At 39.9% G+C, this 16,672-nt stretch overlaps 2 protein-coding genes across 2 annotated transcripts in view; one reads left to right on the top strand and one right to left on the bottom strand.

Moving 5' to 3' along the window:
- Window positions 1-16,672, top strand: part of dnajc17 (DnaJ (Hsp40) homolog, subfamily C, member 17) — a 56,598-nt gene that overhangs the window by 24,678 nt on the left and 15,248 nt on the right. The window contains exon 10 of the mRNA XM_041813406.1: window positions 1,907-2,026. Coding sequence (XP_041669340.1) covers window positions 1,907-2,026 — 120 coding nt within the window. The remainder of the gene's footprint in view (window positions 1-1,906; window positions 2,027-16,672) is intronic.
- LOC121526712 (cdc42 effector protein 3) lies at window positions 10,647-16,548 on the bottom strand. The gene is made up of 3 exons (XM_041813407.1): window positions 16,148-16,548; window positions 15,900-16,050; window positions 10,647-14,254 (listed from the first exon to the last, which is right to left on the bottom strand). Exon 3 carries the CDS (start codon window positions 14,133-14,135, stop codon window positions 13,521-13,523), a length of 615 nt encoding a protein of 204 aa, XP_041669341.1. The 5' UTR covers window positions 14,136-14,254; window positions 15,900-16,050; window positions 16,148-16,548; the 3' UTR covers window positions 10,647-13,520.

Here is a 16,672-nt window from a genome sequence, read left to right as displayed (position 1 = left end):
GCCAATTCCTTTATTTTGTTTATCATCAGAAAATTTCTACATACATTGGGTACAATCCCTACACTTTACGAACATGCGATTTCTACCACAGTTTAACTGATTTACCTGGCTTGGCTATAAACAAACATTAGGGTTTGATCTAAAAATATATGAGATAAGAGATCAACATTTCAGCTTTTATTTCCAGGTATTTACATCTGGATCTGATACACAACTTAGAAGATAGCTCCTTTTGTTTGAACCCAGCCATTTTTCATGTGAGCAAAAGTATTGGAACATGTGACTGACAGGTGTTTTTTGTTGCCCAGGTGTGTCCTATTACATCGATTATTCAAACGACAAATATCGCTGAATGTCTACTCTCAGTTTCAGATTTGGGTTTTGCCTGTGCAGACTGTATTTATAGTTAGAGGTGTAACCAACCTGAAAACCAGGGAGCTGTTTATGAGTGAAAAACACAAGCGATTCTGAAGCTGAGAGAAGATGGAAAATCAATCAGAGCCATTTCACAAACATTGGCCATAGCCAGTAAAACCATCAGGAATGTCCTGAAGAAGATAGAAACCACTGGTGTACTAAGAGACAGACGCCAAACGGATAAACCAAGGAAAACATCAGCAGTTGATGACAGAAACATTGTGAGAGCTGTAAAGAAAGACCCTAAAACAACTGTTAGTGACATCAGCAACAACCTCCAGAGGGCAGGAGTGAAGGCTTTACCATGTACTGTTCACAGACATCATGAACAAAAGTACAGAGGCTACACCAAAACATGCAAACCACTCATTAGCTAGAAGAACAGGAATGCCAGGCTGGAATTTGCCAAAAAGTACAGAGACTACCCTCAAACATTCTGGGACAAAGTTTTATGGACTGATGAGACAAAGATGAACCTTTACCAAAGTGATGGAAAGGCTAAAGTTTGGAGAAAGAAAAGATCTGCTCATGATCCCAAACATACAAGCTCATCTGTGAAACACAGTGGAGGGCTCATTAATCTTTATTGATGATGTAACACATGATGGCAGCAGAAATGGACTCAGAAGTCTACAGAAACATTTTGTCTGCCAATTTAAAGAAAGATGCGACCAAACTAATTGAGAAATCTTTCATCATGCAGGAAGATAATGACCCAAAACATACTGACAAAACAACAAAGGAGTTCAGGGGCAAGAAGTGGAAGATTTTAGACTGGTCAAGTCAATGTCCAGACTTGAACCATATAGAGCATTTAACCTGATAAAGGAGATTGATGGGAGTAACCCCCAAAAACAAACTGAAAGAGGCTGCGGTGAAAGCCTGGAAAAGCGTCACAAAAGAAGAATGCAAAAGTTTGGTGATGCAAAAGTTTGGTGATGCCAGTGGGTCACAGGCTTGATGCAGGTATTGCAAGCAGAGGATTTGCAACCAAACATTAAGTCTATTCACTTCGATCTATGTTAAGTCTTTCTGTTTCACCTACATAACATTCTGTACCTACCTACATAATACCTATCTACTGACCTACCTTGTACCCACCTATCTACCTACCTACCTACCTACCTTGTACCTACCTACCAATCTACCTAACTACCATGTACCTGCCTTACTACCTACCTACATACTTACCCACCTACCTTGTGCCTACCTTCCTACCTACATACATACATAAAGGCCTACTTAATCAATTTATGTAAGGACTTATCTCTGGATTATAAGAATGATACATTAACTATAAAACCAGAACTGATCTTAATCAGAGAATCGTTTTTTTAAATCCAGTCCTATTTAGATACTTGCTTTTTTATACTTAAGATCCTCAAGATAAGGGAATGAAATAATTTTGAAATGTGTAATTTGAAAGTATTGAAGCATTGAAAATTTTGAAACTATAAAAAGATCTACTGATGTATTATTTTGTTTCTAGGAGCTTGCAGTGAAGAATGAAAGTGGCCTGAGTGAAAACCCGTTGAAGATATCCTGGCTTGAGGGACAGCCCGAGGTTATCAACACATCAGCTCAACCTGGCCAGTTTGTATCCTCACAGGTACGTTGAAATTATGCTGTTGTAAACCCCTCCTCCACACTCCCAGAAGGCATTTGGGCCCTGTGTTACAAAAGCTCCCCATGTTCACAGCTTCCAACACAAATAATATTGCCTAAACAGTGTCCCAGAAAAAGAGGTAAGTAAGCCCTCTGAGGTTTTATTTTCATATCAGCGGTGCAAACGTTGCACTCCCCTCGTCTGGCCTAGAACAATGTGTTTGGTTAAATGACCTGCAGTTTATTTGCTTTGGAGTGGTGTGGCGCTGATCCGGCACCGACTCAAGGTTGCTGGTTGGCCGCTCATTAACAGGCCTGACCTGGGAGACCCCAGGAATGCCGGATTTCACAAAGCAAGAAGCAGCGTGCAATATTCCTGAGGTTTTTTGGGTGAAATGTGTTGCTCATTTTAAATTTGAAGGATGAATTTTTGTGCGAGCCAAATGCTTGGTGCGCTAAACTGGATGCTTCATTGAGGAAAAGCATCTCCCCTCTGATGTGTTGCCCATTCTGATTTGGAAATCACAGTAGTCTGTATGCAAGCTTAACTCTTTAAATTGATTTTGCACGCCCAATATTTTGTCTTCTGCTGTCAGCACACATGCGTACTCCAAAGACGCATTAAATCCTTTCCTGTCCAAGGATAATCACATTTCAGCTATTTCCACCGAGAATCCACAAAGTTTTTCTTTCTGGTCATTAGATTAGTATGAAGTCATGTTTTTCTTCCCTAGTAGTGTCCATTTACTTCTCCTATGTTGTGATCTCTACCTGTGAGGGATTACAGATCAGTAGACTCTCTGTGTCTACTTATCTGTGTCTCCAGAGCTGCTGCTGAACTGTGTTTCACCTCTAAACCTAGCGCGGAGTCTCAAGGCCCCATGTCAAGGCTAGCATGTGAGACTGCGCCTGCACACTGGGACTTGTCACACTAATCTCTTTAAATGTTATTATGGTAACCCGTCTTAGCTTACAGATATCCGAAACTGATTGCTTCATCTTTTTTTTTTTTCTCCCCCTGCCTCTGACAATGAAAACATTACTTTGGCTGGGTAATTTTCGCATTAGCCCTCAGCAAGAATATTTCCAAAAACATGACATAATGGGTTAACTGGTGTAGATATTAGTTATGTTGTCCCACATCTGGGTTGGGGTCAGTGGACCTGGCTTGAGTTAATAAGAAGCTAAAGCCTTGGAGGTCCTTTCCTATCTCTGTCTCTATCCCAAATCTTAAAATTAGATTCTTCTCCTGTCGTCTTCCTCTCAAGCGCTCCTTCATACCGGCCAGCTGCAATCACAGGGGAGCTGCTTGGGTGAGGGCTTGCTTCTTTGACCTCATCAATCCAAACATAGAGCTCAGAGTGAAAGTCTCACTACAGGGAGCTCAGACACACAGATGTATGACTTCAGCCTCAGCTTCAGCTCCAGCTCTGCTTTCTTTTTTAATCCTGAGACGATGTAAACGGCAATCAGTACGCAGGAGAAGCATCACACCTCACTGACAGCTCCTTATTTTGAAGATCAACATTTGGATTTAACCGTTCTTTGTCAGGCAATTACAGAAAAAGCATTAAGAAGCTGCAGGTCAAAAAAATAATAGGTTTAAACAAAATTAAACTAGTGTTGTTGCAATATCAGATTTTAAAAGTTAGATATGATAATGAAACTCAAATGTCTACCCATGCCTGTTTTGATAACCCTGTAACAAAAAGGAACATCCTTAGCAACCAAAATTGGTAATTTTTTTGGTTTTTAATTACCAAAAATCTCAGGCAATTCCTGCCCTTTATTTGACTGGCACAAAAACACTGGTATTACTTCATTAAATCAACTTTTTAAGGTGATATCTGCTAATGCTGATATCATGTTGATGATATTGTGCTTCTCTGCTATTGCTCATTTAAATAACAGGGATGTGATCGTTTGAGCACTTAAAGAAAAAGTATCATACAATCTTACTTTGAACACCTTTATGCATGTTGGAGTTTTGAACCCATTGCAGTGGGAGGCTGTTCCAGCTTGGGTGTGCTAGAGCTGCAATAACGGATCTGACACTGAGCACTTAACAAGGATATTCACTTCCAGTGACCACTTTGTGGTGATGCCAAAGAAAACACATGAAAACTCACCTGTTCAATATTTTGTTGCTGTGTGTTTATCAGACAAGGCCAGCAGGCTGGGGTGGCCATGCCCTGACTGAATTTTGGCAGGTACATGTGTTGATTCTTTGAAACCTTTAAAGTTTGGGTGCAGATTCAACCTTTATTACTTGAGTTACAGCAACTTTCTTGTACTAGGCAACAACTTGTGATAAGTCTTAGGGAGTTAGAGGAGTATAAATGTGCCATTTCCTGTTCCCTGTAGGTGGCTCTGTAACAGTAGGTTGTTTGCGTTCTCGTGATCCCAAATGAAACCTGGGGGTTTGGAAGTGGGGGACAGCTGTAGGAATGAATGGGAATGGAGGAAAGTTAGTACTTTAGAGCTCTAAGCTAAGAGGTTACACCTCTAAGTGGACCTCTGCACTGCAACTATAATCAGAAAATTTCTACGTACATTGGGTACAATCCCTAACCTTGCAAAGCATATGGATTCGCCTGTTTCCGTTTTTCTTACTGGCAAATCCATCTTGCAAAGCTCCCATGAACCGTTTGGGCCTGGTTAGAAAGTGACAGAACATGATGATATTTCTTTGTTAAAAGAAGAACAAAGAACAGCATTGAGTTGTTTTCTTTTCAAAAATGACTAAAGTCGTGTACTGACATCTCTAAAGTGGCCATGGTTTGCATTATGCAGCTCTCTATGGAGTATACGTAGTTTGAGACTGCGACGTCACGTGTTTTCTTTGCTCCGATTGGCCCGTAAAGATATGACAGACAGAACGTTCATCCAATCACTCTCCAAGTTTTTTTCAAAGGCTCTGCCCTTTCCCAAACACTGTGATGAGAGGTTTTCCAGATGGATGCGTGAAACATATCCATCTGGCGTGTCAGATTATACAATCCCTACACTTTACAAAAATGTGATTTCTGCCACAGTTTAACTGATTTACCTGGCTTGGAGGTGATCAGTATCACAAAGTACTCAGCTCTGCAGACCTTATAGAGCAGGGCTATTCAATTACAAATTCAACTGGGTCAAATTTTAAAATCAAGAAATGCAGCTGGGCCAGACATGTTCGGCACCCAGTAAGCAGCTGGTAATGTCAAATTTCGAACCAATAAAGATCAATTTGATAAAAAAAAAAAATGCATTTTTTGTTCATAGTCGCCCTTTTAAATTTGGCAACATGACAAAATCACATGAAAAAGTGCATAAAAATACAACAACAGATCTGTATTTAAACATAACCTGAGGTAGTATGAATGTTTTTTTTTCACTGGAATAAAAATACAATAAATAGAATAAAAAAATGAAATGAAATTCTGTAAATAATAATTTTGGTCACATCCAGGCATATCTTAAAGTTCATATCAAAATTTGCACAGTTGTAGCTACAGTTGAAAAGGATATGTTTTATACTCGGTATTTTGGGGCTACTTCTGTTAGCATTGCTAACCACGCTTTAAAACAACACAGGGCATTGTAGGTAGACTGTTGCTAGGCTTTGCAGAGTGTTGCATTCAGGGTCTGAAAAACTGTGGGAATTTATGAAAACTTATGAAACAGGTTGCCCTCTGCATCTCTGGCATGGCCATAAGCTGGGCCACTTTTGGGGGTTGATTCTGGGCCGCATGTGGCCCCTGGGCCTCTAATTGAATAGGCCTGTTCAAGAGTCTAGCATCATCTAGTCAGATGAGCTTTTACTGAGCTAAGAGGCCAGCCGAGCCCCTTTTACATATAAAAAAACTCATTTAGGCATAAACATGCTTTCAAATGAAACTGTGATATGCTATCAACCGAATAAACTTTGTGATGTAAGGGACTGAGTGATGATGTGCTGCTCACAAATGGTGTGAGCCATGGTGGCTAGCTCCCAGTCAATCCTTTGTCATCATTTAATCCACATTTAAAAGCCAAACTTTTGAAAATGAAGAGCTGTTTTGGAGCCAAACAACCAGCTCTGCTGAGTTGACCCAAATGATCCAGAGCTCTTAAAACAGATGGATTTCCTGTCACAGCTAGTGAGACTGGACAGACATCAGCTGAAGAAACACTGGTAAGATGAGTGTTTAATGAGCTGAACCACAGCAAAAGTTTACTGAACCAAACCGGACCACTTTGTAAAAAACACCTGTATATTCTACTTTCAGGACACATAAGTAGCTTAAGAATTAAGAATGCTTTTATTTTCACACTTTGAATGCTTGGTGTAGTTGTAAACTACTCAAAAGAATGGCCTTTTTGGTAGCGTTTCTCTATGCAGAAATGCCCCCAGTTGGGAACTATGCGCTGCTGTGTTATGTCATCTGCAAAGAACCTATAGCCAAATATTTTCTCGCACTATAGCTGTGTTTCCTAGAGTTTTTTGCAGGCCATTCTTATTGCCAGAAAGCCAAATTTGGTTGTGATTTTTTTAACAAGATCTTTTTGATACACTGATGTGGGGCAGCTGGAGGGCCTAGAGGAAGTTTGTTCCAGCTTGGACCATATTGATAAAACATGCCCCCAGATGTCTCACCTTTATTGGATTTTTTTATGGGTGCAAGAGGCTTTTTTTCACCTCTTAACATAAAACATATGCCGACCTAATTTCATAGATTAAATTGACTGTATTAAAATATAACCGTACATTGACTTTTTTCTGATTTTTAAAAAAATTCTAATAGGGTCTCTGCTCCGTTTGTAGACCCCTAAAACGGCAGAAGCACATTTAACATTCAGTTTGCCATCTTCTACATGAGAGTTTATCCACTCTCCTAAGTCCAGGAATGGGTTTTCTGGGAGCTGTCAGTTCAGTATGTGAATCTTATGTAAAAAGCCTTACAGATTGGAGGCCACAAATTCCCCTTGACGACACCCCTCAGGGTTTGGAGACTTTTTACATGACTAAATATGGCATGGTGCTTTAGAGTTTCATTACTCTCACAGAGAGACACTGAGGTGACCTGCTGAACCGTTGATTCTGGTTTATTCTGCTTTTTCAGAAAGCTGATATGTCATGATTAATACGGGGCCCCTGCTGCATTCACACAGTTTTTCTCACCATGGGTATTAAAAATTTCATAACGGGAAAGGGCCACGTTGTCCTCACTGTGTGGAAATGCTCCCCATGCTCCTCACATAATTCAGTCTTCTCATTTGGGAAAGGATCTAGTTTCATCTCTAGACGGTACTTGCTTGTTTCTTTACCCCTTTACATAATAAACCATCAGACTCAGAGATTGAGAAATAGCAGGTTTATAAAAGCAGTTCTGATGTCATTCTCATCAGTGCTAGCTTTTCTTTAAGTGGTTTTGTACACAGCTGTAAATCTCAAACAATCCTGAATAATCAGTTTCTCAGTGATCCTGAAGTTACACTGTAAATAGTATTTTGTGTGATATCATGACCTGTCCAGGGCTCAGACTGTACATATTAGTGCAGTGTTTAACAACATTTTAAGAAGTTAACACATTTAAATATGATTCCACATATGTGGCTGTGTTTATAGTAATGCCGAGTCAAACTAATGAATCACATCACACCTCCCAGACAGTCCTGGGTGTGGAAATGACTGTCTAAACATCCGCTTTGTCATTGCTAGACCTCAAGTTTGTCACTGTAGCTGTACCGCCAACATGAATCACAGTGTCGTGATTCATGTTTTATTGCTTAGTTCAGCTCAGCATATTCTGTGTATAAATTCAAGCCTTATTTGCCTGCTTCCTCCATTTAGAGCTGAGGAGTCATGGCATGCTTGTCACGACAAAATCCAGATGCGCTTTTCTCTGATTGTTTTTCCTGTTTGCCAGTGCTTTAAAGTGTCCTGTCATCTAAAATAGCCAGTGTCTGAAAGAGATTCACTGTTTGTGCCCATGCTGTGGGCATTATTGACCCCTCCACTTTGAATCAGGCTAATAAACCTCTTGGAGGTAAAAGCCTTAAGTAGTTAGTCATTTTATAAACCAGGGTTGCTGCAGAAAACTTAGCAGTCAACTCAGATATTGACACTCAAAAGTCTGATTGTTTTTTTTTAATCTTCCTGAAGCATCATGCCAGGAGCAAAGCAGCACTATAGCAGGCTGTAAACTCTACAAATGTAGTCATATAATAGCCCTCAGTGTCAATGGTTGACATGGTTTCCTACAAGGAGCTTTACCTTTTCCCCTTGTTTATGTTGTATTTTTATGAGTCTTGTGCATTATTGGTAATGTGCACTCCATATTGCGTATTGTTATTTGTACTTTTTACTGCCTTTTGTTAACATGTGGATCATTATTTGTTTTTATTGTTTTATTCTTATTTTTTCTGATTATTTATTTTTTTTTTGCCTTTATTTGATAGGTCAGCTGAAGAGAGATAGGATATATGGGGGTAGAGAGTGTGACAAGTGCGTTATGTACTGTAGCCTCTTCATATGGGCACCTTAGCTCAAGCATTTCAAGTTGCTCGTCCTTTTTTTTTTAAACATTTTCATTGTTAGTCATTTAAAAATTTTTAATCAGGAGGTAAAAACATTTTTGATATCTCCTGCCATAAATGCTGTAAAACAGTTTTATATACTGTAAAAACTACATTGCAGTTCAACATTATGGCTCGTACTTATGAGGAATAAAAAATCCATTATTCAGTTCTTATAAAAAGAACAAATCTGCTAATGAAAATCTGACTTTTCTTATTAATGGGAATAAAAAGGATCAGGCTGCAGAATAAGAACACTGAAAAAAGTAAAAGAGCCTGAATACTTTCCGAATGCACTGTATAGTTGTGGGTAGTAAACTGGTATCAGTACTGTCACTGGTAAAATGGATTTTTGCAACACCATCACAGGTTTTAAATGTATGTGTTGTGTTGCAGTGATATGTGACAGACAACTACTCAGTCTGCGTCATCAGCATGTTTCTCTCTCATTTCAGAACAGCCAGGTATCTAATCATACATCACTCATATGTGTCAGTGTAATTAGCATGAAGCACAGTAAACAGGTAAAACGTGTCTTCTTTCCTCTCCTACTATGATGATAACAGCAACATGGTGAGTGCTCACTTTGCAGAACATTTCTGTTGGCCTGTCCAGGGCTTTAGTAGAAGCTGGGTGCTGCACTGGATCGACTCAGTTTGCTATTAGTCCGGCACTGCAGCGATTCATCTTATCATGGGTTAACCCTCAGGCAACACTTTAATTTACTACCCTTTAAAGTCATTAAAGACAAAAATGTCCACTTCCTAAAAACTGCTATTAAAACTTAACAGGTTAATATTTTTTCTGCTTTTTTGCATAAATCTCTTAGATAACTTCAGCTGTGCTCAAAATCACCAAATGATCAATCATTTTGAGGATTTTAACCCTTGAAATGCCAGTTTGATTACTTAAAGTCAATGTTGTCAATGACCAGATAGCCAAGCCACATACAGTTTCTGATGGGAATCCAAGCAGATGCAAAAACTCATTAAGTAGGCTATTGTTTTTGTTTTCTCCACAGTGAACTCTTTGAAGTGCAGTGTGACTTGGGTAAGGCTGAGGTCGAGCTGTCGATCTGTCTAATTTAAAGACACATGAAAAAGCACATACACACATATGCACACCCACGGACACACACGCACACACACAAACCCTATCTTAAAATAGCATAATAAGCTCAATAACACACAAGCACAAAAACGATTGAAATGACCGACTTTTTCTGCATAGGCCTGTAATGGGGAAATGGCCAATTTTAGTGACAAACAGTAAAAATTACAAATTTGACAATTTTTCTCAAAAATAAACCCTAACATTACAAAATGCATGATTACATCATGAAATAGCTATGAGATCAAAAAATGTGGTTTGAATGGGAGTCAGTGGGATGTTTTTGACCACAAGTGACTCAAAAGGGTAATACATTTTCATTTACATGTCCTTAATGACTTTAATTTGTTTCGCAGTGTTCCCCTGACCTATTAGAGCAATTAAAATTTGAATTAAATATTTGCCAAGAATGAAACTTTGTTACAAAAAATTGGACCATATGCACTAACACAGCCAAAATGGTGAGCAGAGAAAGAGGAGAAATTTGCCCAAATGAACAAAAATGTCCCTTGTGATGCTTGAGGGTTAAACCACTGTTAAAATGGTATTTTTCAACTTTGTAGCTGCGTTAACTTACTGGCACCACTGCTAAGGTTAAGTTAAGTCAGTGATAAACATGCTATTTCAGTCAGGTTCTTCACAATAAATATCTGTGGTTATTTTTTTTGGAGTGTTTTCATTGCGAACGCCCACATCAAGAAAGGTGGAGTTGTCATTAGCAGCCTGACAAACCTCAGTTGGAGAGAAATGAAACTTAAGACCACTGATGCAGTTACAAAGAAGTGAACACAGAGAGACATGAAGTAGTTTTTCTGTGATCTAAGGCACATATATGACTTTAGTATGCATCACAGGTTTGTTTGAGAGGGAGAAGGAGGGTTTTAACAACTTAATATGCATTATTCAGACACATGCTCACCACATGCTTTTATTTTGAAATACAGTGATGTAGTACAAGAAAAATACCCTGATATAAATTTTAGGCCAGATCTCCCAGGCCTGTTGACACCTGTGTGAAATGGGACTTTTATTGAACCCATAGAACAAAGGACCAAACTCTTTATGAAGAAGGCACAGTGATTTATATTGGCTTTAAATGCAAACATGTTTTATCACTCTCAGATTAAACACTAAATCAGTCTCTTTGTGTGAGAGTAGTGTGGGCAGAATATCACTAAGTTATGCTCAGATACACCCATTTCTTCATGTTTCTTCATGGTTATGGATAGCTCTAGTGAGTTTTAAGTTGTCATGTAAAATCATGCACTATATTGTAAAGCATTTTATTTTATTACAACAGTGAAAACAGTAATTTTAGTACCTGACAATAAATATCTCATTAAGATCAACTCCAGTCATTGACATGACAAGATTTTTTGTTATTCTCCATGACAGCAAGTTTGGATATTTGAAAGGAGAGAAGTAGTACCAGATGGGATCGGGAAACTTCACAGCTCGGACAGTTTGTGCAGCGCAGACAAGATAATTTGTCTTCAATTACAGCCTCTTTCTTCTTACATCAGTCATGTGGCAGACACTTGTTGAGATTCAGTTTATGTGCTTCTTTGCACTGAGAGTAGAGTCATAGCAGCCAAGGGCTTGTCTGCAGTAGAAAATGTACATGTTTGAAGCATATAACAAGTGAGGATGAGTGTTTAGAAATGTGTAAACCGTTTTTGCATAAAATTCAGACTTGACTCTGTTTGCTTGTGAATAAATGACACTTTGATCATGAAGAGTCACTGCAGTAAGGTGTTAAAAAGTTACATTTATAAAAGTTTCTGATATATTAGACACAACGTATTGCAATCAGATGTTGCTCTTGTGATATGCTTCAGCAGAACATGCCAAACATCAGTAAAAGCTTAAAGATCCTGTACAATAATTCTCCAATGGAAAAAACAGACACAAACACACAAAAATCAGTCCAACCTGCCTGTTTCATTTAGATGAAGGGGTAGACAAATAATCAGCCTGACTGATTATCAAGGCAGATATTTGGCCAATTATCCCTAGTTGCATTTTATTTTATCGATAATTGATACAGTGAATTAATCTAAAAGTGCACTACTTTGGTTCCACTGCAAACTATGTCTTCTCCTCTGGCTTTATTTTCACTCTCAACAGTCTCAGCAATTGTCCTATACAACACAATCTGATTGGCTAGGTGTCACATCAGAATTAGCCAATCAACACTTAAGCTTGGGTGCCACTGACATAGTGAGTGTATGTACATTTGCCACATTAAGTACATTTTGTATGTAATAAAAATTGCACATTGTTTCCAAAAATCTGTCAGTTGCACAAAAGACTAATAATCAGTATCAGTACTGCTCAAAATATTTTGCTGCTTGTTGTGTTGGGTAGTTCAAGGCTATTGCTTACCTGAAACAGTCAGCTGTTGGTGATAGATGAGGCTCAATGCCTCTGCAGTGGCTGCTTACGGTTAAAAAGCCAAATAAATGTCTGTCCATCAGGAACAATCTCATAGGATCTACCTTCAAATGTTTACATGAACCACAAAACCACTAATTTTTGAATTTTTAAGATATTTTCTTACTTCGCCAACACACTTTTTTAAAGACATGAAATGTTTCACTGTTATTGTCACATTATATTTAAGAAAAAAAGCACTGATATCATGTTTAAAACGGGAGATGGCAAAACAGAAATAAAGCGCAGACAAACCACAAACATAGCTGTTCCTGTTTGGATGGAATAGAATCTAAATGTGTTGCTAGAAGCAGGACACTTGTGGTTCGTATATTCTGCAGCATTACCCATAGGAAACTTAGGAATTTGACTGATTCTGTGTTTGCCCCCCTGCTAAGGCACAGACTGAGAATCCATCCTCTCGAGACTTGAGGGAAGATTGTCTGCAAAAATCTCCATGCGTGCTTAAATGTAAATGCACATGTGACAGCGTACGTGAGACGCATGCATGTATTTTTCTCGTGTTGGGGGTCTGTTTGGTCAGAAGGTAGTGTTTAAACCCTCATCAGGACTTTTTGCTGCAGTAATGGATGTTTCTGGTCCTCCTCCCTCGACACCCCCTGCATATGTGGAAGTATCACGTTTCCTTTTACCACTATTCCTTCTCGTGCGCCACTCACCAGAGCATCGGACTCTGATTTGCAGCTAAGAAAACAGCCCGCTCTTGCTTCTTTTTTTTTTCCCCCTCTGAGGTCTTGGACCTGTGGCCTGGCTTGGTCCGCAGCCCAACCTGCCACTACTGGCTGGCTTTTTATTGGAAGCAGAGCTAAGTGTTTGTTTTCACTGCATTGTTGGGAATGAGAGATTGGGGGTACCTTGGTCTACCTTAGAGTGGGGCCTCTGGGATGCGTGCGGAGAAGAAATTGCCCTGTGCACACAATAGATTGGCAGGCACGCCAAGAGCCAAGACATTGCAGCTCAAGGACCTTGGATTCCAGCCGCAGCTTTTCTTTACTTAAACACAACACTCTTAAGTCTTTACAGCCGTTTCCAGTGCTGTGCTGTGTGGTTTTAAGGATTACAATAGCAAAAGACGAAAGTTAAGTCAGTTAAAATGTTCAGCTTTAAGATTAGACAGAGATCAATTATTAACTTTGACCTTGTTTTCACCTCTGTGCAGGTTTCCTTCAAGGAGAACCATCAGCCAACCACCAGCCGTTATTACACAAATGCTGTTTTAGAAACAAAAAAATCACATTTTTCTGGAAAAAGGCAGATTTTATCATCAGTCTGTTCATTGTTCTCCATAAAAGATCTGTCTCCAGGGTTCACAAAGTCAAGCCCCACTTATGGAAGATATAAGGATATTGCTTTGTCCATCCATTTCTCTTCTTTTCTGTAAGGCAAAACCTCCTTTACTTGTGAAGTTTGTCCATCACCTGGAGAACATCATCCAGGATTGAAGGGCCAAGGTCGAGGCTAAAAGAAAAGCCGCTGTCCTCGTCCTTTTGCTGCCCAGCTGCCATGTCACTCGTGTCCGTAGAGTCTCCGTCCTTGTCTGAACTCAGGCTGCCCCATCCAAACCTGTGACTCTGACTGGAAGCATTATTCCCTCTCTGGTACCCATCTTCTTTCTCCATCTCTTCCTCTCCTTCCTCGCTATCCAGGAGTGGCATCGAGCTACATTTCTTCCTCTTCTGCGAAGTGTTATTCTGGTGGCCCGCGTTCCAGTCTGGGCTCTCCGAACCTTCTGCCTCGTCCAAGTTCAGACGCGGGGGCTTTGGTGGCGGAGAGCAGGCCAGGAAGAGATTCTGCTCGCTCTGGGAGCTCTGTAGAAGCAGGCTGTGGCCCATTTTTAGGAAGGACAGGTCTCCAAAGCTGTCTGTGTGGGCATCATTGCCGATGTGTGAGATGTGGCGGAAATCAGCCAGAGGGAGGCTTATCATGTTGACAGACAGCACTTCTTTGCGCCTCCTGCTGGGCCAACGACCAGAGGAAGGCTTTCTGTACAATGATGTTCTAAGTGGCATCTTGGTAGCTCGCTTACGGTAGTTTCAAGTGTTTCTTTTTTATGAGTGAATCCTTTTGTAGCTCCTCAATTCGACAGTGACTCCTCAGGTAGTGTTGAAGCTTAAAAGCATAATGTCATCTGCAAAGAAAGAACAGAACACAATAAAGTCAATGTAAAGCAATAGAAATGTGTATTATGTAAGGGTTAATGCCCAACAAGGTATGATTATCAGGGATTTATGGACGACATGGAGGCCTGAACCATCCGACGCACAGCATCCCCCTATGAGGGCCAGGACCCCAGGTTAGGAACCAATTGTGTAAGGAACCCCTGAACATCGATAAGCCCCTTGTTTGGCCCCACCCAAAAAAATCTGAGCAACATTTTAACACATATTTTTGTGTTTAGACCAGTTTTTGATTTGTCTTTAGAAATATTTATTCCTGATAAAAATGTTCTCAAGGATAAAGTTTTAATCAACACTGCATTCTGAATCTCATCTCACTTGAAACTCAAGCAGGTCTGTGCTTGTCATGTAACTTAGCACCAGATGTGAGGATCAGGCTTCAAAAGTTGGCTTGATGTGGCTCGGCAGTCATATTTAGAGACTGCACCTGCTCTTTTTGATTTTGACTTGATGAAATTCATCTTTCCTTTAGCTGTGGGGATGTTCCGTAATGCTTCAAAGCTCTCCTCCTTGAATATTTACTTTTTTAAGCTCTGTTTGTTCTCCTAGATGCAGGTGTGGTCTGCTGCACGTCCACTTGAGGAAAAATATTAGCCTACTAAAGATTTCCTGGAACAAATGCAACAAAAACAACACAGATTCCCAAAGGGTTGTTGTTTTCCTGCGTGCAAGAAGATCTATCTCTTCACTTTTGGTTTTGGCAGATAGTGAAGTTTTTACCGTAACTTCTGTCAAATATCAGGACTATAACTTCACTTTGGAACACATGTTCATGATTTGGGGAAAAATACAAATAACAGGTTTAATTAGTTCAGTTTGCCGTGTTGTGAGAGATGCAGATACTGGCGCTGATGTTGAGAGAATAAATATGTAAAAAAAATACAGATATTATCACACTACACTGCATTACATTTTGGCCTTCTGCATTCTAAAACTTTCAAGAAAACATGTTTGGACTTAAATTATACAATAATGATTTAAATTAAAGTTAAACTCTACCCAAGAAAGGAGGCTAATATGCTTTCCGTGACCTGTAATCATTTTATGAAGTACAACAGAGCCCAGTTCATCAAAACTGGCATGCCGATTAGATAATCCACTAAGTGTCTGTGATTTTACGGTCTCACACAGCCCAAACACTTTACCCACATTAGATCTGTGTTTCGTGACTTGAAACACTCACTCTGTAAATTTGTAAGCCACTACAGCAAACAGGTTTTGTTGGCCCGTAAAGGTTTTACCGGCACTTTAGTAGCAGCGGGAGATTGGAGAGCACGGACACAACAGCATTCCTTTCCAAACATGTCAGTTTGGCCAAGGAGGAGTCCTCGGATTGCAGCCACGAGTATCGTGTTCAGGAAACACTTCAAGGCCAAGTCGAAATTAAAGAAGCCCATAAAAACACATTGGCCAAGAAACTTTTCTTAAATTATCCTCCACACAGCTGCCATAAATGATCCATCTTTGAGACAGATGAGGAATATGTCACATGAAAACTTTGGGTAAAAGTAGTCAGAGCCAGGAGTTTTTTCTTTTCCTGCAGTTTCTGTAGAAGATAAGTAACAATAGAAAAGATGAAGATTGATTATTTCTTACCTTCTTGAGCAAATACAGCAGAGCTGAATCCCACACATGCACACACGTCTCTGTCAGGAGAGTAAGCGGTGTCTACCTGCACAACCTGGCATACTCTTCCTTGACATGATCAGGCTTGTTCAGCAGTTACTGAGTAGACCTGATTGTGCAGCTTGGAAAGAGAAACAGGGTCACTTTTTTCAGTTACCAAACAAAGCCAGCTTTAACATTAAGCTACAGAATTTAACCTCCAAAATAAGGTGTCTTACCTTTGTTTTTTGCTGCTTCTTAGGCAGTTGTTTTGATCTTTTCCCTGCTTTTTCTTAGGTGCTAATCCGTCCCTGTGTCCACTCCCTGTTGCATTGTCAGCCTCTCCAGGTGTGTTGCTGGTGAAAGTCCTTTCTGTCTAAGAGATAAGCCAGGTGAGGTCAGAGTACAAGAGGCATCCAGGTGGAGGCTTTTCTTCAGTTTTTTCCCCTCAAGACTTTTCCTCAGTAATCCTTTTTTGGAAAGGTTGCCAGCCTTCATGTGATGTCATCTGATTGCAGAGTGAGATGGCCTTTTAGTCACAAGTCTTCAACAATTACCTGTACAAAAGCTGGCACAAGGCGGAAGCTTTCAATTAAAATCCTTTAATACAGAGAAAGGCTGACATGTGGGTGCCAGTGCGTTCAAGAGAGGGACTGAATGAGAGATGTTGAGGTGATTGTGTTTGATTGTGTCTAAAAGGAAGTCATAGTCAGTGAGCAAACAGGTCAGCCACCCAGAGGAGGGGGTTAACAGATCTCTAATCT

Source organism: Cheilinus undulatus, linkage group 18 (genome assembly GCF_018320785.1).
Source record: "Cheilinus undulatus linkage group 18, ASM1832078v1, whole genome shotgun sequence".
Lineage (NCBI taxonomy): Eukaryota > Metazoa > Chordata > Actinopteri > Labriformes > Labridae > Cheilinus > Cheilinus undulatus.
Note: the sequence above shows the minus strand (reverse complement) of the source record. Positions and strands in the feature narration are given on the sequence as shown.